The sequence below is a fragment of the Clupea harengus genome, chromosome 8, assembly GCF_900700415.2.
Source record: "Clupea harengus chromosome 8, Ch_v2.0.2, whole genome shotgun sequence".
Classification (NCBI taxonomy): domain Eukaryota; kingdom Metazoa; phylum Chordata; class Actinopteri; order Clupeiformes; family Clupeidae; genus Clupea; species Clupea harengus.
This window is the reverse complement of record NC_045159.1, coordinates 15,339,705-15,366,243: the sequence shown is the minus strand read 5'-3', so window position 1 is coordinate 15,366,243 and position 26,539 is coordinate 15,339,705. Positions and strand designations below refer to the sequence as shown.

The following is a 26,539-nucleotide window of genomic DNA, read 5'->3' as shown; positions in this document are numbered from 1 at the left end:
TTCCTACTGTGGGGCCTGTATTTTTAATATCGTAAATCTAAACTGGTAGTTTTTAATTTGACAAAAGAGCAAATACCCTGCTGTTCAATTTTGAATCATTTGACATTTTAGTGATATTGCACATGAGTGTACTCACTTCTGTCGTGTACTGTGTATGCTGTTTCAATGACTTCATCTGTTTTGCGCTCTTTTTATGGGTAATTATTTAGTCCCCCCTCTCTCTCTCTCCCTCTGTTATGCAGCTTTAGTGAGGGAGGGGCGTAAATGCCAACATCCATCTGCCTTAAAGCTTCCCTCTTCCTCCAGCCTCTTGTGAGAAAAATGATCCCATTTCCTCTCTCCTGTCCTGTTCCTCCGACAACATGAACTACACATGCTTCTCTGAAGCAAACAACGTGACTGCAGATCCTCTGGGGGGACATCAGGTCTGGGAGGTTGTCCTCATCGTGCTGATCACTGGCCCCCTCTCCCTCGTCACAATTGTGGGCAACCTGCTGGTTGTCGTCTCCTTCCGAGTCAACACTCAGCTCCGCACCACCAGCAACTACTACCTGCTCAGCCTGGCGGTGGCCGACCTCATACTCGGCGCGGTGTCCATGAACCTTTACACGGCTTACATAATCATGGGCCGCTGGATGTTGGGCCCCACGGCGTGCGATGTCTGGCTCGCGGTGGATTACGTTGCCAGCAACGCCTCCGTCATGAACCTGTTGGTCATCAGCTTTGACCGGTACTTTTCTGTCACACGGCCCTTGACATATCGAGCCAAAAGAACACCAAAACGAGCCGGGTTGCTGATCGCCCTGGCTTGGACTGTCTCGTTCATCCTCTGGGGGCCAGCCATCTTGTTCTGGCCCTACATGGTTGGGCGTCCGCCATCCGACGTGGGAGATCAGGACTGTTCGATACCTTTCTTTAAGGTGCCACTGCTCACGTTTGGGACAGCCATCGCCGCTTTCTACCTGCCTGTCTGCATCATGGTCATCTTGTACTGGAGGATTTACTGGGAGATCAAGAACCGGTCAAAGGGACTCGCCAAGCTTTTGGGACAGAACGGAGGAGGGGGGAGCTTGAATAGTCCAGACCATCAGTCAGTGTACCCCAACAGCGTGCAGAGCAGCTTGAGAGGCCCCAGAGAGGGGCCCGTGGTGACGAGGAAGAGCCAGAAGGAGCGGGTGGGGTGCTTCCCAAAGAATGTGAGAGTTCAGCAACTCAGCAAGGGGAAGAAGGTGGCAGTCATTTTGGAGCTGGCATCACAGAGGTGTGAGGGCAGTTTCCAGGAAGGGTATAGCCGCAACAGCTGGAGTGGCGACAACGAGGAAGATGAGGAAGATGAGGCCGTTGTGTCGACCTCTACCGAAGAGGAACTGGAGCAGGAGTTCAAGGACACCACAACAGCAATCAAGCTGAAACATCTACACGAAGCGCCAAATGGCAGTCGGGAAATTAAGATTTCACCCCAAGCATTCATTGTGGGACCCGCCACCACAGCTGGACAGTCAAGCCTGCGATCCTCCCTCAACGGGCCTAAACACAAGGACCCAGGGCCTTTGAAGCAACAAAAGGGCAAACGGCGACGCAACATGATCATTAGGGAGAAGAAGGCAGCTCGGACACTAAGTGCTATCCTGCTAGCATTCATTCTAACCTGGACGCCATACAATGTCATGGTGCTGGCCTCAATGTCATACTGCGTGCCAGAGAAGCTGTGGCAGCTGGGCTACTGGCTGTGCTACGTCAACAGCACTGTGAACCCCATGTGTTACGCCCTGTGCAACGAGTCCTTCCGCAGCACCTTCAAGTCACTGCTGCTTTGTCAACAGAGTGAGAGCAAAACCTGGGACGCCAGTCACCGCAGTCACCGCAGTCACCGCAGTCACCACGCATCTGTCAGGATGCAGTCTTGTAGTACAGTATGAACACCCCTGCTACACCACCCCCCCCCCCCTTCCTACACACACACACAAAGGGAAAGAGTTGAAAGACTTTAGAGTGAAGACTTCCAAAATCACAGATGTGTCAAAGCATCTGTTTAATTTATGCTCCTGCACAAAAGCAGTGTGCATGTGTCATCAACCTGCATAAAGCTTTTTACGATGGTTGAACTAACCTTGCATTGATGGCTAAATTCTGTCAATATTACAGTTTACATACGTAATGCTCAAGGCTGTTGGTCTGAAATAGTAGGAATTAGAAAAAGCCCTTAAAATCAGTTTTTTTCACAGTTGTCATTGTTTCTTGTATTACAACAACAACATTTCCCTCTGTAAATATTGAATATAACAAGAAACATGGATTTTTACTTCACAAAGGCCTTTGGATATAATGAGAAAATGTCGATATTATTTAGTTGAATTTTCTGGTTTGTACACATTAATTAATTGTTCACATTAACCTGCTTTAAGATTTAATACCTTCCCATGCCTGCTATTTCATAAAGACCAAATATAAACCTCTGCACAATTTGTAATGCTAAAAGTGAGAAAAAAAAACATGATAGTCTGATGTAATTAATAAGGGTAGAAGTCCTTCTGATGTACCAGAATGATAATACACAGGCACTATATTTGTACAATCTGTGGTTGAGTTGCAGTTCTTTGAAAACAGGGATTGCACCTGGGTGCTGCTGGTATTGTAAAAATAGGAAATAATTTTAGGGCTAGTAGTGTCTTGAGCCAGCAACATGTGCTGCCTCTGAATCTGTGCACATCAGCGATGTTAAGTCTAATTTGCTCCGAGTAAGAACCCCGATGCGCCCTCACTCATGGAGCTGTACGGCACTTGGCTCCACTGGGACAGGGTTCTGCTGTTAATCTTCTCAGAGAAAGCTCCGTACTTGAAGTTAAGTGGGAGAAATGACCTGAGAATCCATGCGGAGATATACAGTAGGCAACACTGGACAAAATCATCTCCCTAACAAAACTCAAAACTATTTAACAGAATACAGCACAGGCAAAAGAGAACAACCACAACTCATACTTTTACTTGAAGTTTACCAGGTTAATGAATCAATTAAAAAAAAAAAAACCTCAGATGTTTAGTTCAAGAACTGCACTGTGAGTTGAAGGTAATGAGCCCAGTGGTTTATTTTAACCCTTCTCCCAGCACTCCAAATACTTAGCCCATGGTACAAATACGAGTGCTGCAAAAATCCACTAAGATTTAACACTTGCCTAAACCTGCCTGTCTCTGGATGTGGAACAAGCCTGGCGCTCTTTCTTTCCATTGCTTCTTTTCCTCTTCTTCTCTTCCCTTTGTTTGTTTTGACTTCCCGCCAACCGTAAAAGTCAGAGGAAGTTGGTTTAGTTTACTGTCTGTATATTGATACTGTATGTGCCTAAGCCTTAATGCTCGCGTGCCTAGGAGCCGGGTGTCAGTTTCAGCACATCACATAAAGAATTTCTCCCATTATCCCAAGCACTGGCCACGACGTTTATGATGTATTACGTACGATGTCCTCTCAAACTTCACCGCTGGCCACCTTCACTACAGGGGTGTCACGCGAACATCTATACAGTAGCTGTATATGGTACACATGGGTCCTATTTTCATAAAGGGCTAGAGATGGTGTCTTCTTATATTGTCAAAAATATTGTGTTGTTTATTAATATCAGAGCATTTGCCCGATCTTAGGTGCGAGACGGACCCAAAGCCTCCTGCCTTATGTGCAACCTATTAAATGTGTGTTTTTTCTGGAATACAATGAATATGTTAAATAGTGTTGTTGTAAAATGTTGTCAGCAAGAAGTCAAAAACACTAATAAAACATATGCTCAGTGCCGAGAGGTTTTATTTTTTATTTTCTTGGAAAAAACAAACAAACAAAACAATTGTACCTTAAAAACAAAACATTCCATAATGAAAACCAAACACACCCCTAAAAATGTTTAACACCAACCTAGTAAATAGATGGGAAAAAGCTCAAATAAACAATCAGATGTATTTCCATGGCCACTGTTTCTAAAAACAAATACAAAAAAGAAAGAAACAAAACCAATGCATACATGTTTTTAATGCTTTAATATGGTTAGTTGGCTACTGATATAACATGACAGATAAGCTAAATTATATTACATAATGCATCAACACCTCAGTTACCCCTGCAGTGACTATACCTCAAGATGAAAATGTGTATTGTATATGTGATTATGAATCTACATAACTATACCCAGACTGCTGCCGATTCTGATACACGTATATCTGCCATATATGCCACATGTGATGTCTTCCAGAACTGTGTGCATGCTGGGTGACTGCAGTTGAGTTTGTGTAATCTGCACATTGATGGACTTTCTCTCTGCACTTTTCTACTGATGCTACAGTGTCTCATAATTACTGTATATAAAACCTGGCTAAGCAATGCGGACAATCGTTGTGGATAGTGGTTAGAGATTCTGGGGGGAAAAAAACAAAAAAAAACCTCACATAATGTACATAACTAAACTGTAAATGTACCAGACCAAATACATTTTATAAATATGATGAATCCAACTCGTTCAAGGATGCATGTTTCAGCTCCCGTTAAACATTATAAATAACTTAAATTAATTACAGGCATTTGCTGTTGAGATTTCGGTTTGATCTGTGATCAAAACCCTCAATTGTTTTCCTCCAGAATTACCTACATTTTAAAATGGCAATGTATTAATGCAATTAAAATTCAGGCACAAGTCGCAAAAGATCTATGCCAATTTTATGCCAATTCTATCCTTTCTCCAGCCTCATGATCCAGCTAAATGCTACACAGCTACACATGAAGTGAAGTCTGCTATAAGCTGGAATCCAAGGCTGTGAGGGCCCCCTACTGGTGAAGCTGTGTAAACAGACCAATCACAAACCAAACCATCTATGGGACAAATATTTTCCTATAGGATACCCTGATCAGCTCAATGTTAATGTTCAATCAAAAGGTACACTGCTATAGTGAGAGGAATGACTAATCACTGCAAGAGAGAATATTTGAAGGTTGAACACTATTCAGTCTGTTTACAACAGTCTCAATGTCCATGGGATTTGACTGCAATTCTGAGCTAGTATCATTTCTTTCAATACATAATTCATCAATCATTTTCAGCCTGTACCCCTCTTGTGACCTGCCTTAACCTTCATATCTAAATTTCAGTGGAAGTCCTTTCCTGATTAAGTAACGGTAGGTCAAAATTAGTGCTCATGTGTTTTACCCCACGCCGAGACATTTATCTTTTAAAACAGGTTGACCTAACTTAAAACTTAAACTGCGCACCAGATCATAAGGTATTATCAGATATTCAGTGAATTCTCCTACTAGGCTTGCAATAATCAAGCGAGCGGCCTTATGCTTACTTGGGCAGGTAACAGTTTTCAAATTCAGATGTGTTTAGAGCCCAAGCAGTTCACAATAGAGTAGAATTATTGTGTGCTAGCAGAAAAAAATTGAAATCTTGCTGCGATAGTCACAGACAATCTTGCATTGTAGGAGACCAAAGTTTTGGGCCAGTTTCTCATCACTGTGCCTGACACAACTACTAAGGAAAGCCACAAGGGGGCACTTGGAAAACTACAAACACATATAACGGCAAATCAGCCACCCCATAGTTTTACACCCAATTCAATGTCTCTGAATGCAGCAGGTGTAATTCAGTACTTTTTTTTATAGTTCATGAAGTAAGGGGAAATGTAATATACATTAATGGCAAACACTGCAGCCAATCTTTGACTATGACTCAATGGCAGATGACCACTTCCTGATTGAAGTGAACCTTAAAAAGCCAATCCAGCAACTCTCTTCACCTGGGAGACATGATGGGAAACACTTTCCAGGGGCTGTCTGCCTCACTGCACTACACTACACTACACTACACTACACTTGCTTTGTCCCCATGTTCTCACTGTAAACGTACGAAGCCATTGGGAGTGTCAGTGCTTCACTCATCTGGGTCCTTTCTAAAACTGGTGTATAATGCTACTCTGCATAAAGATAAACTGACAAGCACACATGGTTAGAAGTCAACTATTTCTAATCATTTCAGATAGTTTTTTTTTTTTAAATACATCAAAGCTTTTATACGCTATACAAATATATAAATATACAAATAAAAACATGTTAACCATTTCTCCTATTAAGGACAAGCATTGGCATGCTGATTGGTTTCAACTATTGACGTTTTCTATGTGCAAATGGCAGAAAGATTTCAGAAGGGCGGGGCCTGGGATTCCACTCTGGAGGGCCTGAACCACACCATCAATATCAAGAATATCAATTCTAGCTGCAGAAAACATAAAGAGGAGAAATAGCAGCCTGTGATTAGAAAAAAAAAAACAAGCCATTTTTGGCCAATAACATTACACAGATCTTGTAAGGACACACAATGCACACCAAAGAATCCCTAGTATTCAGGAAAATAAAGTCATTTCAATCAGTTACTGATCAAGGCTTAGAGAGTATATCAGGTAAATAAAACTCCCAAACCAGTTCAAATCCATGATATCAGTCCACGTAAAAAAACTGACCTCCAGAGGTGGAACCTCAAGAACCCCAAAGCGGTTTAAAGTTTCTGGAACCTTGCGTGGATTCGGTCTTTTTGGCGAAAGAGTGCTACAGTTTTGTGTCTATTTGTCTTTGCGGATGCAGTGTAACAAAGCTCCACATTGGTGAACCCACCTGAAACCTACGGACTCGTGATACAGGCTACAGCGCCACCTGTGGAAACCCTTCAAGGACACTGCAAGCAGAATATATCCTAGAGTAATATCATATCAGTCAAGTACTTGAGTTACTGAGTATTCGGATTACTGTGTGTATCTTTTTGTATGTCTGATATCGTTAAAGGCTGAGTAGTTGAAAACAAAAGCGGTGGGTAGTTTGAACTTTGAGCTGTGTAACAGTCATACTGGGATCAAACCTGCCTTGGTGGAGAGACGGAAGAGAAGAGTGGGAGGAGGGGGGGAAACGGTTCTCTCTCTCTCGCTTTCTGCATACATCATTTCCTCCCTCCCTTTCTGTCTCTTTCCTTCTGTCTGTGCGGTCGGGTGAAGTAGATTTCCCTTTTCAGCCCCCTCTCATCTGAACAGTTCCCTGCCAGGTTTCTTTCCCAGTCAGACCAAGGAGAACTCCGTCATTGGATGTGAGGGGGAACCAAAAGCCCTGGGTTGGTGTTGTAGGGGGGAACCATCACGATGGCGGAGCATTCTGGTTCTGATATATGGAGGCTTTATCTTTCAATAGTTCCAAACACAAGTGACAGCTCCAGCTCCCTGTGGTAGAGAGGGGATCAAACAGTGTTCTGTTTCTTGGTGGAAGAACTTAGTAGACACAGTCATACACAGTCTTAGTCAGCAGCAAGTTGACGTACAGCAACTGAGTTAGAGGGCTAGAGGCTACCCATTCACCGCTTCCCCAGTGGTTACAACCGAATACTTCAATTGCTTTAGAAATGTCAATGTACATTTGTTCATGCATAATACACACACAGAAACACAGCAATGATCAACCACCTTAATTAATACTGGCAATGATATACACCAGTAACTGTGTTTGAGTGCCTTACCTTCCGGAGGTTCTGCCATAGGCGGGTTGAGACAATACATGTGGTAGCCTCTGTCACAGTCATCACAGAACAGCAGCTGGTCCTATAGAGGGAAGGTCACAAACACTACATTACCCACAACACACCTGGACTACACACAAAAAAACAATCAACAGGTCACAAAAACAAAACATACAGGATAAACATCACCCTCCCTTGCTTATTAACAGCCCAGTAACAACGCATTGAAATAGACCTCTTCAATTTGAAATGGGCAAGAGATGGGGAAGCTACAGAAGCCCAGGGGGGCCAAGCTTAAGATAATTTGAAGATCACAGTAAAGCCCCCCATCCCCCATCATGATCTGAACACAGCCTCCACAGGCCTTTGGGATCTGACAGTTATGGTTTGCAGGTCTTAGCAAGGCCATGTAACAGTTTGTCAAGCCATTTGTCAAGAACACAAGAGGGGAAGTGAAAATAACTGACATCATTTTCTGATGTGCCGCAGATATTGCAGCACTTGCACTCAATGCACTGCCAGCGATAAGTCTTCACCGCAGCCATCATCACAGGCGTGAACTGCAGACACGAGGGATGACCTGGAGAGGGAGAAAGGGGCAGAGAGAAGAGAGGGAAAGAGAGCCAGAGAGAGAGAAGAAAAATGTCAAGTCACAAACTGTAATGTTTGGACATTAAAGCATACTTCACTTCAGTCTTTGAATGGAAAATAAGAGTGAAGGGTATTTGAGATTGCAAGCTCAAAAGAACGAAATACAAATAAATAATAAGAAAAACAACAACTTAATTTATTAATCATTTTCTTGACGGCTAACTTAAACACCACAAGGTGTGCTGACCTGAACGTCCACAGTCAGAGCAGGAGACCAGCGCCTCTGACTGGCCTGTTTTCTGGTTCATGTTAGAGTCGCCCAAGCAGAAGTCACAGTAGTTGTTGGGCAGGGCCAGACCGTCAGGCCCTTTCTTCGGTGCTGAGGGACAAAGCACAACAATTATTACATCAGTTGTACTCTACTAAACATTCAATTCCAAAGTCGCAATCTATTACGAAGTTACAAAAATAGACCTTGAAAAAACACAATCATCCGTGTGTTAACTGTTTACCTAAATGTATCTCTTCGTCCGTTTATCAAGTTGATGTTTACTAAAAACATTTTCTCTCTCTTATAGTGTGACCTATGCTCGCAAACGCCGATGGCTGTGGAAACATTGGGCCTCATTCTCGAACGCAGTTAAGAAGAATTTAAGAGGAATTTAAGAGGAATTGGATTTAGGACAACATTTGGCATTCATGAAAGTTTTCTCATCTGGGATGTGCACTGAACTTCAGAAGACTTTCCGAACTCGAAATAGCAGTCGTAACTCGGCCAGAGTTTTCTCAAATGCGATTCCTTAAAAAAACCACAAGATGGCCCCGTGGGCCATCTTGTGGTTTTTTGAGGAAACGCATTTAAGAAAACTCTCCGTGTTAATTAATTTGTGAGAAATCGTTGGTGATTGCGTTCACATCAACTCTACAGATCCTCGGATTAAAGTATCATTAACAATTACGTTTCACATGTAGGCCTATAGTCATGATTCTACGAGGCACCGTGATGTCATAAAATAAATAAAAGGACTACACCGGAATGCTGCGCTCGTCTAGTGAGCGTCGTTTGGCACTGCCGTCTGTGCAAGTACGGCAATCCAGAATTTTCAAGTAGTTCCACGTTGGTGGAACGAACTGCCTAGCACTACCAGAGCAGGCGCGTCCCTCTCTACCTTTAAGAAGCTTTTGAAGACCCAACTTTTCAGAGAGCACCTCCCTTCCTAACTGGCACTTCGACTAGTGCTTAACTTGCACTTATAGCAGTTACATTCCTGCACTTCGTTTTTATTTCCTATTTCGTTTTTCTATTTCTTATGTAAAGTAGTATTTATTGTTACACTAGGTCTCTATTGCTCGTAGCTTGACTGTTCTCCCTTATACGTCGCTTTGGACAAAAGTGTCTGCTAAATGACTAAATATAATGTACACGAACACTGCAAATGTAAGTGAATAAATAAATAAGCACTAAACTGAATCACGTTGATATAGCTATAGTGGAATAGAATGGACACATCTACATCCTGCAACAGTCCATCTCTGCACCGTTCAAGTCATAGACATATATAGTTGAAGTTAGATCTGCGTTTACTCGACGGTGATGCTTTCCGCTTTGACATGACTCGTTTACGAGTTGCTTTCGTGTAGATTCGGTCGATTCCGACTGCACACGTCACTACGGTTGCGTGCCCTTATAAGGAGCTGGCAGGGCGTGTATGTATGCAAATTCAGGAGCACGAGAACGCGCTTTCAATTTAAGAAAACTCTTCCAGGGGAGCACAGCCCAGAAAACTTCTGCTGCGTAGGACCACATTTTCAAGCGTGCATGAATTTGGCGGATGTCTTTTGCTTACGTTGTTTTTCCGAAGCCCGTAAGAAACATTTCAGAAGAAACTTCAGAAAATGTTCGAGAATGAGGGCCATTGTTCCTCATCAACATATCCATTAAGTACATATACGCATATTAGGCAGCCGAGCTCTGCCCACTCAATTTATCTCTTTTCTTCCTCTCCTAGTCTAGACTATCTTCGCTGTGGGATGCTGCTGTAGTCTCTCCACCTGATCTACTTGCAGAAACCCTCGGCCTACACCTACCCAGCACACTGTCATGTACTTATTCTACCCCATACTCTGTGCTAGCCTTTACCGGCAATGTAAATAACTGCCACCATCGACATAGTTCTGTTTCACTTCTCTACTTATCCTTTTAATAGTAACCTTACACGCACACTGTATACCCAGTCAGCTGTTCTACAATACTTGAATGCTCAAGGTTTCTTCCTGTTATCAGGGAGTTTTTCCTTGTCCCTGTCACACTGGGCTCAGTAAAACACCTTGAGACAATTTGATTGTTTTGGAGATACAGTACCAGTCAAAAGTTTGGACACACCTTCTCATTTTTTGAGAAGTTTTTTCTTTACTTTTTTTATTTTCTAGATGGTAGATAACACTTTTTTTTGTTTAGTACATCATTCCATATGTGTTTTTTCGTAGTTTAAATGTCTTCAGTATTAATCTACAATGTAGAAAATAATAAAAGTAAAGAAAACACTTAAAAAAAATAAAGGTGTGTCCAAACTTTTGACTGGTACTGTATATAAATGAAATGAAATTGAATTGCATTGGCCCTACACTGACACACAGTATCTGTAGGAGCCATTTGGGTTCATGTTTTAATCTTGTGTGGGACACTAGATGGCGCTCCATTTTAATTGGGCTCACACCATATACACGTAGGTGTGAAGGTTCATGCAGGTATCAGGTGTTGCTTGACTGAGGGAGTGCACACACACCTTTTTGACCGCTTCATTTGTATTTGCAAAGGTCTGTTACATGTATATAAGATGCAAGTTTGGATGTATGGACATGCTTATGGATTGGATCTTATTGTGAGAAATAAAGTTTGCATTACCAAGAAAGAGAACGCAAAATTGGAACTTATTTTACATCTAACAAGCGCGTCAATTAAGTGCTCGGTCAGCAATCCCTTTGGGCTTAAAGTATAGACTTAGCCCATACACAAGTCAAAAAGGTATACTGCTCCACGTTACCGACGCAGTAGATTAGGCTACAGCCGCGTTCGAACCAAGCCAAGGCCGTTGTATGCAATCGTGGATTGTAGAGAAAAGGACATCACGTTTGTTCATCCAGCCAACAACCACACATCCGTGGACAGCGCGAGGACGGCGTTCGTATTGGAGTCAACGTTGCTTCACGTCTCTGCGAATCTAAAGGCTACCATCTACCACCAGCACAGAAATCAACACTTCGTTTCGAAAGCCAACTGGAAATTCATCAGACGCATGGCGCCCAACGTGAGGTATGTGTAGCGCTACTAAATGAATGGCCATTCAAGTTTCGTGTACACACTGTGGGGCTAAAAATCCAACGCATTGGTGACAGTCGGGTTGGGGAGGATCACTAAACTTGACGTTACTTTGTTGCGAACTTGTTGCTAACAATTGAACTGAGATGTACGAAATGGCAGACAAGCCCACTGGGCCACCGGCTGATTCGAACAATGTTGCAAATGGCGCGAATGCGCAAGTGGACAAAGAAAAACGTGTTGTAACATTAACTGCTAAAGCGTTTGTTGAAAAAATTGAACGATTGCAAAAGGATAGGAGGGCTAAGCTTAACAAAGCGAGCCGCTTAAAAAGAAAGATAAAAGAGCTTATACAAAAGGGAAAGGTCCAGTGTGCTTTTAATGAGCTGCTTAAAGTATGTGATGAAGCAAAGAGTGTTCAAGATTCTGTGATTAGTATGTTACCTGAGGTTGAACAAGAGAAACATGATGTGTGGTTTAAAGCCCAAATGTTGAACATAACTGAATGTATCACACAGGTGCAATTATGGGTATCAAGTGGTGAACAAAATGTATCTAATGATGATGATGGCATCAACCCTGATGACAGTATTTCAAATGTAGGCAGCCAACACTCAAGCAGGAAGAGTGCGTGCAGTAGTGGATCAAGCACTACTTCCTCCGCAATAGTTATAATAGAAGCAGACAAGGCAGCACTGCTTGTCCGTATGGCGGCGTTAAAGGAAAAGCATGCTTTGGAGAAGCAAGAACAGCAAATAAGGAGGAAAAAGGAACAACAGGAACTGGAAACCATGCTTGCCGAGTCTTCAGCTAAACTTGCTGTGCCACAGGCCTCTGATAGCCGGTCAAAGGTATCCAATGCAATTAATTCTTACCTGGAAAGAGGAACTAGAAACATGGCACCTGTAAACAGATTGGACCCATTGGCAAAGAAATTCAATCTTCTACCCCTAAGCAGGCCCCAGCAGACCCAGCAGTTGACGCTGCCCGCAGCCATCAACCCATTAACAGCCATAAGGCCGCCTCAGGGAGCTAGCCAACAACTTGCAACTCGACCAAAGGAGTGGACTAATTCTAACAGCCATCATAGACTGGAAAGGGAAACATTGACGTCGACTCTGGAACGTTCCCATCCCAACACTCAACCAACAGATCAAAGTCACTCTGGAGACCTTCTCATAGTAATGCAAAAGCAAAATGAAATAACATCAGCACTCGTCCAACAACAACGCCTATCATCATTGCCAGCAAGAGATATCCCCTTGTTTGATGGAGATCCTCTGCAGTATATTTCCTTCATGAGAGCATTTGAACAAGGAGTGGAGGAGAAGGCCAGCCAGGGTGACTGCCTCTACTACCTTGAACAGTTCACTAGGGGTCAGCCAAGGGAGCTGATCTGTAGCGGTCTTCACATGACACCTGAGTATGGCTATGCTAAAGCAAAGCAGCTGCTGTGTGAACATTTCGGCAGTAAGTACAGAATTGCTGTGGCATATATAGAAAGGGCTTTGTCCTGGCCCATAATAAAGACTGAAGAGGTCAGCGCATTGCAGGGTTACTCTCTTTTTCTACGCAGCTGTTGTAACGTGATGGAGGAATTACAGTACATGCAAGAGTTGGATATGCCAATTAATATGAGGGCAATCATGTCTAAACTGCCATTCAAGCTCAGAGAGCGATGGAGAACCATTGCATTTGACAAACTGGAGAAAACCGAACACAGAGCCCTGTTCAAAGACCTGGTGAAATTCCTAGAAAGACATGTCAGAATAAGATCAGACCCCCTGTATGGTGACATAAGTGACTTAACAACCTTTAATTCATTCATTCCAAAGGCTAATAGGCCAAAGTCCGATCAAGGGAATAGGATCAACGCAAACAGCTTTGCTACAAACATTGCATCCATGGAATCAATGAATAATATTGGAGTTCGGAGGAATGCGTCACAAGGACTTGACTCTACAGTGGAACTAGGTTGCGCGTGTTGCACTCAAGGCCACTCATTGCAGCAATGCCAACAGTTCAAACAGATGAAACACAGAGACAAGCTAAGCTTTCTTAAAGAGAAAGAACTCTGCTTTGGCTGCCTATGCGCAGGGCACTGGAGTCGGAACTGTGAGGGGCGGTTGACCTGTACGATTTGCGGACAGAGGCATCCCACTGTACTTCACATCGACAGGAGAGAGACAGCCAGTGCACCTACAGAACCCGCCAAGGAGTCAGGGGCCCAAGTGATTACAGCATCCCCGAAAACTTGTGATCGTACAGGGGCCGGAAGGGATCGTTGCCTGCTTCCCATCCTGCCAGTCCAAGTCAAGTCCATTAAGGGAGACAAAGTAATTCAAACGTATGCCTTCCTAGATCCTGGAAGCTCCGCAACATTTGCTCAGAGCAGCTCATGCGAAGGCTCAACCTTGATGGAAGACCAACTCGTCTTCTCCTAGAAACCATGGGACAGGAAAGAGTGGTGCCAGCATACTCAGTCTCAGGCTTGGAGGTGTCTGGAATCAATGACAACCTTTTCTATAAACTCCCAGAAACCTTCACACAGAAGAAAATGCTGGTAAATTCAGAGATTTGGCAAAATGGGCTTACCTAGCAAAAATTAAAATCCCCAGCATAATGGCTAATGTTGACCTGTTGATTGGAAGCAATGCACCGAAAATGTTGGAGCCCTGGGAGGTTGTCAACAGCAGAGGCGATGGCCCATATGCTATGAAAACAGCCCTAGGTTGGGTTATTAATGGTCCTTTGCATGGAAACAACAGCAGTTCCGGAGAAGAGTGTACATCAGCCATGGTTAATAGGATATCCATGTGCAAGGCAGAGGCTATGCTAAACGACCGACCCATCACCAAACTGACCGATGATCCAAATGATCTCGAACCCCTGACTCCTAACCATATCCTGCTTATGAAAGGAAAACCATCTTTACCACCCGGACTGTTTGAACAAAATGACCTGTATGAATGTATGAATGCTGTATGAATCATAGGTTAGCCTTAACTTGTGTAATTTTACCTTGATAATGTTTCAAACTTGTGGAGTGTCTTTAGTTGTGATTTCACTCTGCCCACTTTTCTTAATGGCTCCCATTGGTATGTGTTTTAATTGTTATGTCTGTCGGCCATCACAATTAGGGGCCAGTGTGTAGGAGCCATTTGGGTTCATGTTTTAATCTTGTGTGGGACACTAGATGGCGCTCCATTTTAATTGGGCTCACACCATATAGGTGTGAAGGTTCATGCAGGTATCAGGTGTTGCTTGACTGAGGGAGAGCACACACACCTTTTTGACCGCTTCATTTGTATTTGCAAAGGTCTGTTACATGTATATAAGATGCAAGTTTGGATGTATGGACATGCTTATGGATTGGATCTTATTGTGAGAAATAAAGTTTGCATAACCAAGAAAGAGAACGCAAAATTGGAACTTATTTTACATCTAACAAGCGCGTCAATTAAGTGCTCGGTCAGCAATCCCTCTGGGCTTAAAGTATAGACTTAGCCCATACAGTATCACTGAATTCTAAAGGATTTTCATTTCATCTGATTCTTACAAAACTCTATATGTTCTAAGAAAGCAATTGGGGGGAAAAATTGATTTCGATGGGCATGTTTGCTCTGGCCGACTTTATTCTGATTGGGCACTCACTCTTGGGCTCCTCTTGTTGGGGTGGGGTTGATGTGCGATGGTCCGCCTCCTCCTTGTCCTCTCCTCCTTCCTCATCAGCCAGGTGAGAGTGGGCGTAGTGGTAGCTCAGACCTGGACGGTTCTTATAGCGCTTTCCACAGACTGCAGACCAACAAAAATGTGCACATTTAAACACACACACACACAAACTAGCTTGTGAGCACACACATGCAAGCACACACTAGTGAATACGCACGTAGGCATCCACGCGCACACACACACACACACTCTCTGAAACATCCTTACACTTTAGGTCCATACTCATTCTTTAAGAGTGGATTTCCTGACAGTAATTGCTCTTAAACATGGAAAATGAGAGTTATGAAAAATCAAGTGTAATCATTGCTAAACACAACAGGTCTTGAATACTATGTCTATTTGGGATTTTTTTTCTCCATTTAGTTAATTGTACTAATGATAACTTCCAACTCTGTGTGTGCACAGGGGCCAACCATGTTTACACATAGCAAGGAGCTTTGTCAATAGAGGATGGTTTCCACCACTTGCAAAACAAAACAAAACCAGCAAACAAACCAACCTTATAAAAAAAAAAACTATTGACAAGGTCAAGGTCAGGCACAAGCCAAGTCTGTTTCACTGTTTGATAGGACTGGCATGCAAATGACTGCAAACTTAATGCACCTATGGCAACAAACAAAAAAACATCCGCCGGCACACCTGTTGCACCCTGTGGCCATTGGACAGCCAACTTTTGTTTGTCTTCCAATACAAAAAAAATCACCAGGCAGGGCAAACATCAATACTGACCCGCCCTGCCAAAATCTCTCATCAGCCACATTGAATGTGGTTCCAGCTTTACAGGGTGCCAAAAAGAGCTTCAGGCAAGATAGGCAAAATAAAAACAGTCAGACGGATTCTGCCAAATTGGACTTTTATCTTTGGAAGCTGAAGTTCATAGCCATCCTCTTAACTGTTCACAAGTTAATTTGGTCACAAAATCCTTGATTCAGGAAGTACATTTCACTTTAAAACTTAACAGTAAACAAGTCTTTTGAGCCACAGGGAATCTGGTTAACTCAGCACAGACAAGTTGCTCTGACAGCTCACTGCGTAGTCAATCTTATCAATCGATAAGTCAATCTGATCAATTACATCTAATTCTCAGCACCTCAGTTACAACATTAACACATGGGTTGTTCAACATTTTAATGAAACACTTAAGTGACTGATCATAAAGCTTATTTTGAATGATGCGATTCATTACTGCACTTAGGCCATCAAATGCTTGATTTCAAGCGATTACATCAAATGAGTAGTTGCAACTGAGGCATGCTTTAAGACCGCCATTCGAAAAACAACATTTCTCTCAGTGGCTGATCTATAAAACGTTTATATTCAATCAATACAGATTCTAGCAAACTCATGATTCAATCCATCAAAAACTAGAGGATAATTGTGTCGGCATGTCGTCCCAGTTGTTAAGATCGTTTTACAAGCATTTTGTTCTAGTGGTTTGTTCTCGTAAAAAATGTTAACGGTTTGTGAACTATGCTGGAACTCTGTTTGCACCAGGTCTCTGCCATTTAAAGTAATACAAACAAGGGCAAGGCAACGGGCCAGCGGCTAATTCTGCTTATTTGGAGCAATCACGAAAACTCATACCACATCTGCAGACGGTCAGGAAAACACATTCTTGATTTGTTCAGTAATCTGGCCCTTTAATAATTGCATGTGGACAAAAGATGTAAAAGCTGTTGACACTAGATGGACAAGCATAACAACGCATAGTAACGAGAAGAAAAAAAAAATGAAAGAAACGTGTTCTTTCACATCGATTCAACTGGTGCCGTTTCTGTAAAATTCATTAGTGAGCCTCACTTAAAACATTGTGCAAACATCAACTGCTATCCTGGATGGTCTTTAAAAACCCTCTACCTGATGATGTCACTACAGGGTTTCCTAGAAGAGGGGATTTCAAAAGATGTGTGTTAGCGGCGAGGTGGTTAGAGCAGCTATGAGAGGGACACAGTGGCCGCAGTCTTCTGCTGATAGCTTCAGGCAAAGATGGAGGTTAGTCACAAGATGGCAGGGATGGATGCGACAGATGACAACAGGCTCTGTGTTCCATTTTCTAAACTTCTTCTAAGTGCTTTGATCACAGAAATTATTTTTCTGACAAAAAGTAACAGCTCGACAACGGACTCATACACAAACACCAACAAGTTGTCCTTCATCTCTGTGCAACATTTAACACAGTGAAATCAGCCCAGATGAGAAAAGGGAGAAAACCAACCACTTGAGATGGTCGGTGCCTCCAAGCAGATCCCTCAGCAAAACCCAGCTTTTGGGAAGTCCGTCTTCCATCACACCCTCTCCTTATACCTCTCTTCTTCCTTCATTCTCTACATGTACTCAGCCACTCCCTCGCTACATCCTGAATCCACTGGATGGCCATACCAGATCTCCTCATAATCTCCCCTAAAATGGGATCCTGTCTACATCTCCTTCACTTTGTGTACTCTGATGTTAGTGAAGGGGATTGCCGAAAGCTTAAAAAACGGCCAAACTGCTTCAGCCCGTCCAGTCTCTTCATTTATCGGTGCTTCGGAATGAAAAGCAGGTAAGGATGGAAGTTTCTGTGAAGCAGACTCATGCGTGGCAGCTCTCGGGTTAGGGCTGCCAACAAGCTGCTCTCCCATCCTTTTCCAAAGAAAACACACACACACACACGAACACGAACACACACACACACACACACACACAGATCCAAAGAAAATACTGGCTGTTCTTTCTTCCCTCCCTCCCTCCCTCAGTTTCCTTCCCAACAACACATTCAGTCAGTGTAGCCTTGACCAGTGTGTAAGGCAGCTTGAAACAAAAGCAGAGGCACTATTTCACTCTAAGGAGAACAAATGGAGGTGAAAAGGAAAGGGAGGCTTTGGTGAACGTAGCATGGGAAGACCAGATGGAGGAGTTTAAGGGAATTTCCTAAAGCAAAAACACAGGGAAGAGATGAGGGAGTGAGAGATCTAATGCAGGCAATTCGAAAGTACAGGAGAGATGAGATTGAAAGATGACAAAACACAGGTAAATGAACAAGGGAGTGAATGGCTGTTACCCATTCCACCACTACACTACGTGGCGCCCATCTTGTACATTTGGCTTACATAAATCGTTCTTTTCGTGAGGAGGTCGAATTTGACAGAATTTTCCATTAAAAAAATTCACACTCAACTCCAATGTGCTTCAGTTATGACTTTTGACTTTGATGACAGTACAGCTTGGGGGGGTCAATAACAGCAACACAATTTGATCTATAAACATTAACATAGCAGACTCTGCTGGGTGTTAGACTGATTATGTTAGGCACAGATATATTAGGACACCATCCGTTTTCGTTAACGTAGGAGCACTCCTCCTCTAGGTATGTGGAATTAGCGTCAGCACCAAGCCACACTCAGGTGTGATTTAACATGCCCCCAGGGACTCCCAGGTCATGCTGCAACATGCTAAAGCTCATCTCTCTGCTTCTCAACCGGAGCGGAGCTGCCCTACTGGTTTCAGCTCTGAGTGGAGAGCTACAAATGCGTTGAACAGATTAAGGAAGTTTGGTAGAATGCACAGAAGAAAGGGCTGTTTGAATTAAAAGGCCAATAATTAAGAGCCCTTCTTATGTCTTTAAGACTTTACATGTAGTATGGCAAGGTCACACATCACAGTTGTCATACCATGCAATATTTACTGAAGATGCATCAGAAAGCTCTGTGAAAATAAAGCTTTAAATCTCATCAAGCACTTGAGTTTACTCAAAATCAAGGCCTACGACTTTCTACCAGGGAGGTAAATGCTAATCTAACCATAAGCATATCACATTTAAGTCTAAGGACTTCATCGCTACTGTGAGGGGGGACGGGTCTATGTCTATCAATCTGGGGGGTGTCACTGAAGGGATATTCCCTGTGCCCTTCTTATGCAGGGCAGAGGGGAAATGCACACAAACAACATTCATGAAAAAGAAAAGGCGAGAAAAAGGAGACAAAACAAGCAGACTGATGAGCAGACACAAGGCGAGAAAAATAGAAAAAGGAGTGAGAGAAATATACCTCGTTCAGAAGGTTTTGAAATATGCTTTTGTTTGAAAGTGTCTGAAAGAGAGAACAGAGAACAAAAAAAAAGAGAGAGAAAAGGGAGAGAGCACAGACAGAGGGACTCAGAGTCGTACACCCACATACCGAAAATCAGGAGAAAGAAAGAAAGAAAAACCTGCACACTATTATGACATGAACAAAAGAGACAACAGTGTATAGAATACAGTGATTACAGTTAGGTTCATTCAGATGGCCTACGGGCTGCCTGACTAATAATGGCATCACATGAGGACAGATTTGTGCTTGTCTAAATGTAACCTGTGAAGCAATAAAATGAAAGGCTTCTGAGAGAATCTTTAAATGATACTTATTGTGATTGCTTGACTCAAGTTTTCCTAAGGGCAAATGTGTCACTGGCCAAATATGCTGGTTGTAGATGCTATAAAAATATTCTGAATGAACTGACCACTACAAAATAAAGGTGGGTTTATAGCTTGCAGAACAACAACAAGCAAAAAAACTACAACAAATGACAGACCGTTTATGGTTTTCAGATTTTCCCACCTATAGTCACTGAACGGCAATGTCACTCGACATGCTCCTCTGAGTTCAAATATGTTGAACTCTGACCCAGACGCCAGCTACGACAACTATAGGCATCATAATGAATCAGATCAGTGTAGTAAGCTATACAATTATTTAGTATATAAACTCAAAACAGTCTTTTCGTGCAAATTTGTATGTATTGGAAGTCAAATAATGCACTATGAAAGACTATTCATTTAACTGTTTAAAACTACCACAACATGTTCTACCGACTGTAAACCCACCTTAACACAACATCAATATGTATGCCTGATATAAACTGGTGTTAAAAAAAGTGCTCAAATTTCTACCATGGTGTCACTTATTACTGGCAATGTGCATGGAACCAGACAGACAGACAGACAGACAGACAGACAGACAGACAGACAGACAGACAGACAGGTAAGGGGGAGAAAGTGAAACCAAGACACAGATGATGTTCAGGACAGACAGGATAATAGACAGAAAAAGATAATGATAGACAGACAATTCTTTGGTTTAGCAGTTTTTGGTATTGAGCAAAAGCAATTATAGCAATAAAAAGATGGAGAGATAAACAGAGGGCAAGACAGAGAGAGAGAGAGGGAGAGATAGAGAGAGAGAGCGCAAGTAAAAAAGAAAACAAGCAAGCAAGAAAAAAAGAAAGAAAGAGAGAAGAAGAAAGAAAGACAGAAGTACAAAGGAGGAGAGAGGTGGTTGCCAACTGGATTGTTACCTGACTACCCAACACACCACCCTATGTTAACGTGAGCTACCCCTAATGGAGTCCCCACCCTTGAAGATCACTATGGTGTATACTATGCATGTGCGTGTTAGGGTGTGCATATAGATCACTATGGTGTATACGTATGCATGTGTGTGTTAGGGTGTGCATATAGATCACTATGGTGTATACGTATGCATGTGTGTGTTAGGGTGTGCATATACTTACTATCACAGGCATAGGGCTTGTCTCTGTCTTCAAGTGCAGCCGCTGCTGCGTCCAACTTCTTCCGGGCGCTGCTGACCCCACGACCCTACCAGAAAGAGCAGCACCTGCACGTCATCACTGTAAATATTTATCTCAGCTCCAATAACTATTGCACACATCCCCACCTTCACCAGTGTCTTCACTATATGATCACTGTGTCCACACAGCTCAGTTCTGGTCATTTAATGAGAAATCACCTTCAGGTCATAATCACTACGTTAATTAACAATTATTCCTAGTCTAATCACCCTCCTCTACCTCTCATCTATCCACACTTGCAATGTGACACTTCCAAAGGGTTTCAACTGAGGCCATAAATGCCCCTTCACCTAACTAATGAAAATAATTCCTGTTCTAATTAGCTTCCTCTTCACTTGCTACCTTTATTACTTCGAACCGACTACATCCACACTTCCAATGTGCCAGCAGCTCAAGCCATCCCGACCCCTTCTCCTGCATTACCCATCAAGACTCCTTTACTGCCAAAAATGGTCTAAACATGAGGCTAAACTCATGAATGACTCTTACAGGGTCAATCGTATCATGTAAGTGAGCAGAATTGTGTCGGGCTCTACTTGATCACTCCCATCTCACCTTTCCTTTCCCTTTGCCACGTCTCTTCGGAGTATCCTCCTCATAGTCTTCATCGTCCAGGTCGTCCAGGAAGTCGTCAGGTTCTATAATTCTCTGCGGAGGGACAGGCAGAAACCCTCATGAATCTCCAAAAGCAGTAGCAACCATCCCCGACATTCATATGAGACATTACCTTGAGGCATGCTGGTGAATTGTCTGTTATCACTATTGACATAGTTATCTAACATGTTCTTACTGGTTTCTGTTTGAACTCGGCTGCAACAGAAGGAAGTGTCTGCTTCCTTCCTAAAGATATAACTACACATCAGGGCAGACCTAGTAATGACTGGCCTGACGTAAAATGTAGTTTTAGACAGACCACACCTCTTCAGAAGGTGATCAGGCAAATTGCACTACAACACAATATTTGTACGTGATATTTCGGGTACCTTGCGTACGCGTGTGGACGTATTAAGGCTCCCGGTGCTGTACTCCGACCCACTGGGGTCGTCCTCAGGACCACGGAGCTCGAGCGCTGCCCGCTTGTCTAAAGGCTCGGCCTTCAGAAGCGCCTCAAGACTGCTCCCGTCTGATGAGGAAAGGGCGTCTTTCTTCAGGGTCAGGTCCAGCTCTGTGACGAACAGCAGGAGGAGGTTACACACATGTGGACACAAACACACACAACACAGGACAAAAGAGAATAAAATCAGGCAGACAAATAAGGCACAAAATTCAACGTGAATACATACAACCTTAAACACAATGAAATACAGGGCAGGCTGTAGCAGGCTTGGATTTGGCTCAGACAAACACATTATTAGGCACTTATCACTTATGCACACACTGAACCAAAATACGCATGTAGATCATAGCTCAGTGTAAGTGCAGGACAGAAGAATTTCACAATAAAGGGTTATAACAGTACCCACTAACCACAAAAACACAGGCAAGACAGGCTCGTACACACCAACACGTTTACAGGTATGCATTTGGCAGGCATTTACCCAATGACACATACAGTACAGGTAAGGGATATGCTCTATAACATATAAACATACTCTCCCTGGGAATCCAACCCCTGAAGTTAAGCCCAATTTATGCTTAGTCTGGCGACACTTTTAAAAACCGTCGGCGACAGAAATGACGTCTTGGTCGACACTTTTAACCGTCGCCTGGAAGTGTCTGCTACCAAGAGAAAATTCTACTGTCGCTGACTACGTCACATAGTGTCGCACAAGTGTGATTGGCTAAATAGACAGCACGCGCCGTTTGCTTCATTGCTTTCGCCCGTTGAGCGGAGGCGACTGTTCACTGAAGGATAAATACAGCAACATGAGCGACACTCTCCGTATGCTGAGCGGCCCTTTCCAATAAGTATAAATCAAGCTTAAGTGTTAGCACTAAACACCTACTAAGTGAGCTACAGGTACACACCTCCCAAAAACACATAGGCCACCCAAATATGAGCACAGACACACTACAGCACAGCAGATCCTATATGAAATGCCATGTCTCAGTAATGGAATACAGCCATGGGAAACCACAATTGAATGGAATTTAGCCCCAGCCATGCATGGCATGGCACGGAACATGGAAGTGGGTTACCTGTCTTAAGGGTGGGGAAGGCCAGCCGGGAGTCTTCAGGTGGGTGGGATCTCCGCTTCTTCCTCCATCGCCGGGCTGGGTAAGTATACAGCTGCCCTGGGGCCACACCTATGGAGAAAGACAGAGGCCCAAGCCCACGGTTTTAGTGACAAATTCCTAACCACCTAAAAAGTGTGTTCTGACAGTGTTGCACACGTAACTGACCAGAGATTTAAAAATAATACAAAAATATTATAGGCATCTAAACCACTGGCAAGGGAAAAAAACATTGTGCCTATACCATAACCCTAAACTAATCCATGGCTTTAAGTTGGTCAAAGGCAACAGGATAATGGCATCTTTTATAATCATCAGAAACATGCTGGTGAACACTAGGCTAGGAGACCTTCAAGCCTCCTACTGAACCTTGCCATATTTACTAGGCACATAAAACAGAACAGCACAAAGAAGACTAATGAGATCGTCTGATGGACCTATTCTACTGTGGAAAGAAACATTTCCAGGATATGACCTATCAAGAGTGCACATTACTCCCAGCTCTTGTTATGTTTATGTGTGTGTGTGTGTGTGTGTGTGTGTGTCCCTCACCTGGCCCTCTGTGTCTCTTCTCCATCCAGATGTAGCAGTTGCTCTGGGCGACTCCGGTCTGGGAGTCGAGGAAGGGCATCCTGACGCTGCGCTCCGCACACAGACGGGCGTTGTAGTTATGGCACTGTTCCATGGCATCTCTATAGACTTGCTCTCCCAGCCTGTGCCACACACACACATACATACACAAAACATTTGGACACAATCACACAAAGAGAACACAGAACCAGATGACCCGTTCATGCACAAGAGTGTGGCCATGTGCACACACACACACACAGAGTCGCACACACACACACACACACACAGAGTCGGACACACACAGTCGCGCACACACACACACACACACACAGTCGCGCACACACACAGTCGCACACACACAAAGGGCAAAGAAACGATGGATGAGGGACCCATTAGTCGAGCAAGCCAAAAACAAAACAGTTTTCAAAAGTCTCACAGGCAATATAAATTACCCAGACTGAGCCATAACAGTCTCTTCCCTCTGATTAGGAGTAGGCCAACAATGTCACCCTCCTCCAACACGCCAGAGTTGGTCTCTGTGTCTGCCTAGCTCGCTGTTCTGGCTTAGCCATGACTGGGAGGGGGGGGGGGGGGTTGGGGGTCCACCAATCTCCTCATGTCTAAAATCAGCTTAAGATAATTACACTTCAAAGGCGTTTGTGGACTGCCTGGCTCCATCATCACAGGCTGTGTTTCAGCTGGGCTTCTCTCAAACAGTGAGAGAGAAAGCGGGTGAGAGAGACTGAAAAAGAATGACAATGTAAGCAATGGCTAGGAACAGCTGACACAGTGTGTGTGTGTGGGGGGGGGGGGGGGGTTGAGCTGGTGAGTGAGTGTGTGTCCACAGGTGTACATCCATATGACACTATATTTGAACAATTGACAATTGAATGTGTGCCAATGAGTGCCTGTACGTGAGCGTGGATGACCGTGTCTGTGTGTGTGGTAGAGAAAGAGAGAGTAAGTCTGTGTGTGTGTGTGTGTGGGAGAGAGAGAGAGTGTGTGTGTGTGTGGCAGCAGCAGCAGGGAACCAGACTGTGTCATTGTGGCCCTGGACTCTGCCAGAGGGAGGAATGCGTCAGCAGGTGCTCTTTTGTTGGCCTGGCAACAGCCAACTGCCTGGAAGGTTATAGGGGTGCATTTCGCCGAAAGTGTTGATGAACAACTACCATAGTTAAATGATAGAGAGACTATCATTTTTAACACTCTCTCACATTTAACACGGTGGTTGCTCGACGACGCTTTTGGAAAACGCAGTCCAGGGGGGTTGCACCACTACCGCCGCCCCACTTGCTTGCTCCAACTCTCAATGCTCTTCTCACTTGTGTCAGCATGAACAAAAAGCCCCAATTAACTAGCACACATACAACTGGTGAAGGTTTGGGGCTAGGTCTGGTGATGGAATAACACAAGATGACTGAACCATGCAGGCTAAACCACTGCTGATGAATATGTGTCTGACTTAAAAGATTAAAGACTGACAGGGAGGAAGAGAAAGTCTCTTTTGGTGGTACGGAGTCCCACTTGCTATTGGTAGACTTGAATTTCATTGGTGTTAAAAAATATATAATTATAAATAGCTCATCAGTTACCTCAGAGTGTGATAACCTAAACAGTCTTCTGTTACATGGGACGAAATTATTATACCACTATATGCACGTATTGCCTATGTAATTCATACAGGAAAATGTACTTTAGATAATATACGTCAGGAAGATAAACTATACATACTTACTTCCTGTAACACCACCACTACACTGCAGATTGTAGCCCGAGACAGTCGCTCTTGTTAACATTAGCTAGAAGGAATTACACATTTTCACTTAACTTATCTTTCTTAATTCCGCCAACCATGGTTGAACTGGAGTCATTACAAATCTGCCAAACTTTTATGTATAAAAACACCCCGAATTTCTTCCAAAACGCCACATTATGCAACGAGTAACATGGCGACATAATCTGTTTAACGTTAGCTAATTATCAAGCTAACTTAGCTAACGCCAAAATGCATTAACGTTAGGTATCCTAGCTGACATTGGAGACAGCTTTCGACTACTCATTCAGAATTTAGGCAGTACAATATTGAAAATACAACACACCAAACACACTAAATCTGATTCCCCAGACGTCACTATATAGGACACGTTGCATCTCACAGCAGCTTCTCAACCAAGAGGAAACACTTAGTCACTATTTGGATAAGTTAGGTAGCCAAGGTGAAGTTTCTCTAACCAGCTAACATATGCTAAGTGTTTACGTTGTTGAATATTTCCAGGTCTTTGACAGGACCAATATGGCCGCAAATGGAAGAACAACCTGAACAATAATTAACTGACCAATAACTAGTTTACCCCTCAGACAATGTGCAATTTCCCCCAAGGTAACACTAATTACCAAGTAAGTAAACTGGAGTGCGACTTGATCTGTGACACCACCTTGGATATTAACAACTCCGAGAACTGCAGCTGAACGCCTGACAGCAATGACCGAGCCAACCACAACCCCTTCATTTCGTAGTCGATGTTCTCGACAACGTAGCTAACATTAGCCAGCCAAATCACTTTTATAACAGGTAATAACTATTTATCGCATTCATCCATTTCATAATTTTGTAGAACTTGGTGGTTAGTTAAATAGCTAATCGCGTTATTATTGTCCAACATGCACTTAATAGCTGTCAGGCTTGCTAGCTAGGTAAGTAACGAGTTAGTTATTGAAGCCAAGTAGCTATGATAGCTAGCTAACGTTGAGGAAGGTAGAAAGCGAGTGCAGCTGGCGACTGCCGTAAATGTTGGCTATTTGAACAGACCGGTTTTACATCTCAAGTAAACACATCTGTTTGCCTTTCCATTCTAACGTACCTCTGTTAAAATAGAGCAGAATATGCTCATTTCACACGGGTACCTAGCGAAAAACACTTACAGTTTGACAACATTCTCTACGACGGCCGCCATCCTGGTTCGCCTACGCTTCACAGTGGGCAACTGAGTGCATGCGCACTTGGAAGAATCAGCTCAAA

General features: G+C 43.3%; 2 protein-coding genes across 4 annotated transcripts; one reads left to right on the top strand and one right to left on the bottom strand.

Moving 5' to 3' along the window:
* The first annotated feature begins 308 nt into the window (after nt 1-308).
* chrm1b (cholinergic receptor, muscarinic 1b) lies at nt 309-1,919 on the top strand. The gene has a single exon (XM_012841444.3). The coding sequence runs from the start codon at nt 363-365 to the stop codon at nt 1,917-1,919; it is 1,557 nt and encodes a 518-aa protein (XP_012696898.1). The 5' UTR covers nt 309-362.
* Nucleotides 1,920-3,772: 1,853 nt separating this feature from the next.
* Nucleotides 3,773-26,539, bottom strand: dpf2 (D4, zinc and double PHD fingers family 2). 3 transcript variants are annotated; one of them, XM_031572053.2, is made up of 13 exons: nt 26,443-26,490; nt 25,256-25,319; nt 23,500-23,660; nt 22,912-23,019; nt 21,756-21,937; nt 21,328-21,420; nt 20,695-20,779; nt 19,194-19,235; nt 15,091-15,231; nt 8,365-8,496; nt 7,994-8,106; nt 7,527-7,608; nt 3,773-7,233 (listed from the first exon to the last, which is right to left on the bottom strand). In XM_031572053.2, exons 3-13 carry the CDS (start codon nt 23,630-23,632, stop codon nt 7,151-7,153), a joined length of 1,194 nt encoding a protein of 397 aa, XP_031427913.1. In that variant the 5' UTR covers nt 23,633-23,660; nt 25,256-25,319; nt 26,443-26,490; the 3' UTR covers nt 3,773-7,150. The 3 variants fall into 3 exon arrangements, with proteins under 3 accessions (XP_031427913.1, XP_012696906.1, XP_012696908.1); XM_012841452.3 differs by lacking the exon at nt 25,256-25,319 and having other exon boundaries at nt 26,443-26,539; XM_012841454.3 differs by lacking the exons at nt 19,194-19,235; nt 25,256-25,319 and having other exon boundaries at nt 26,443-26,539.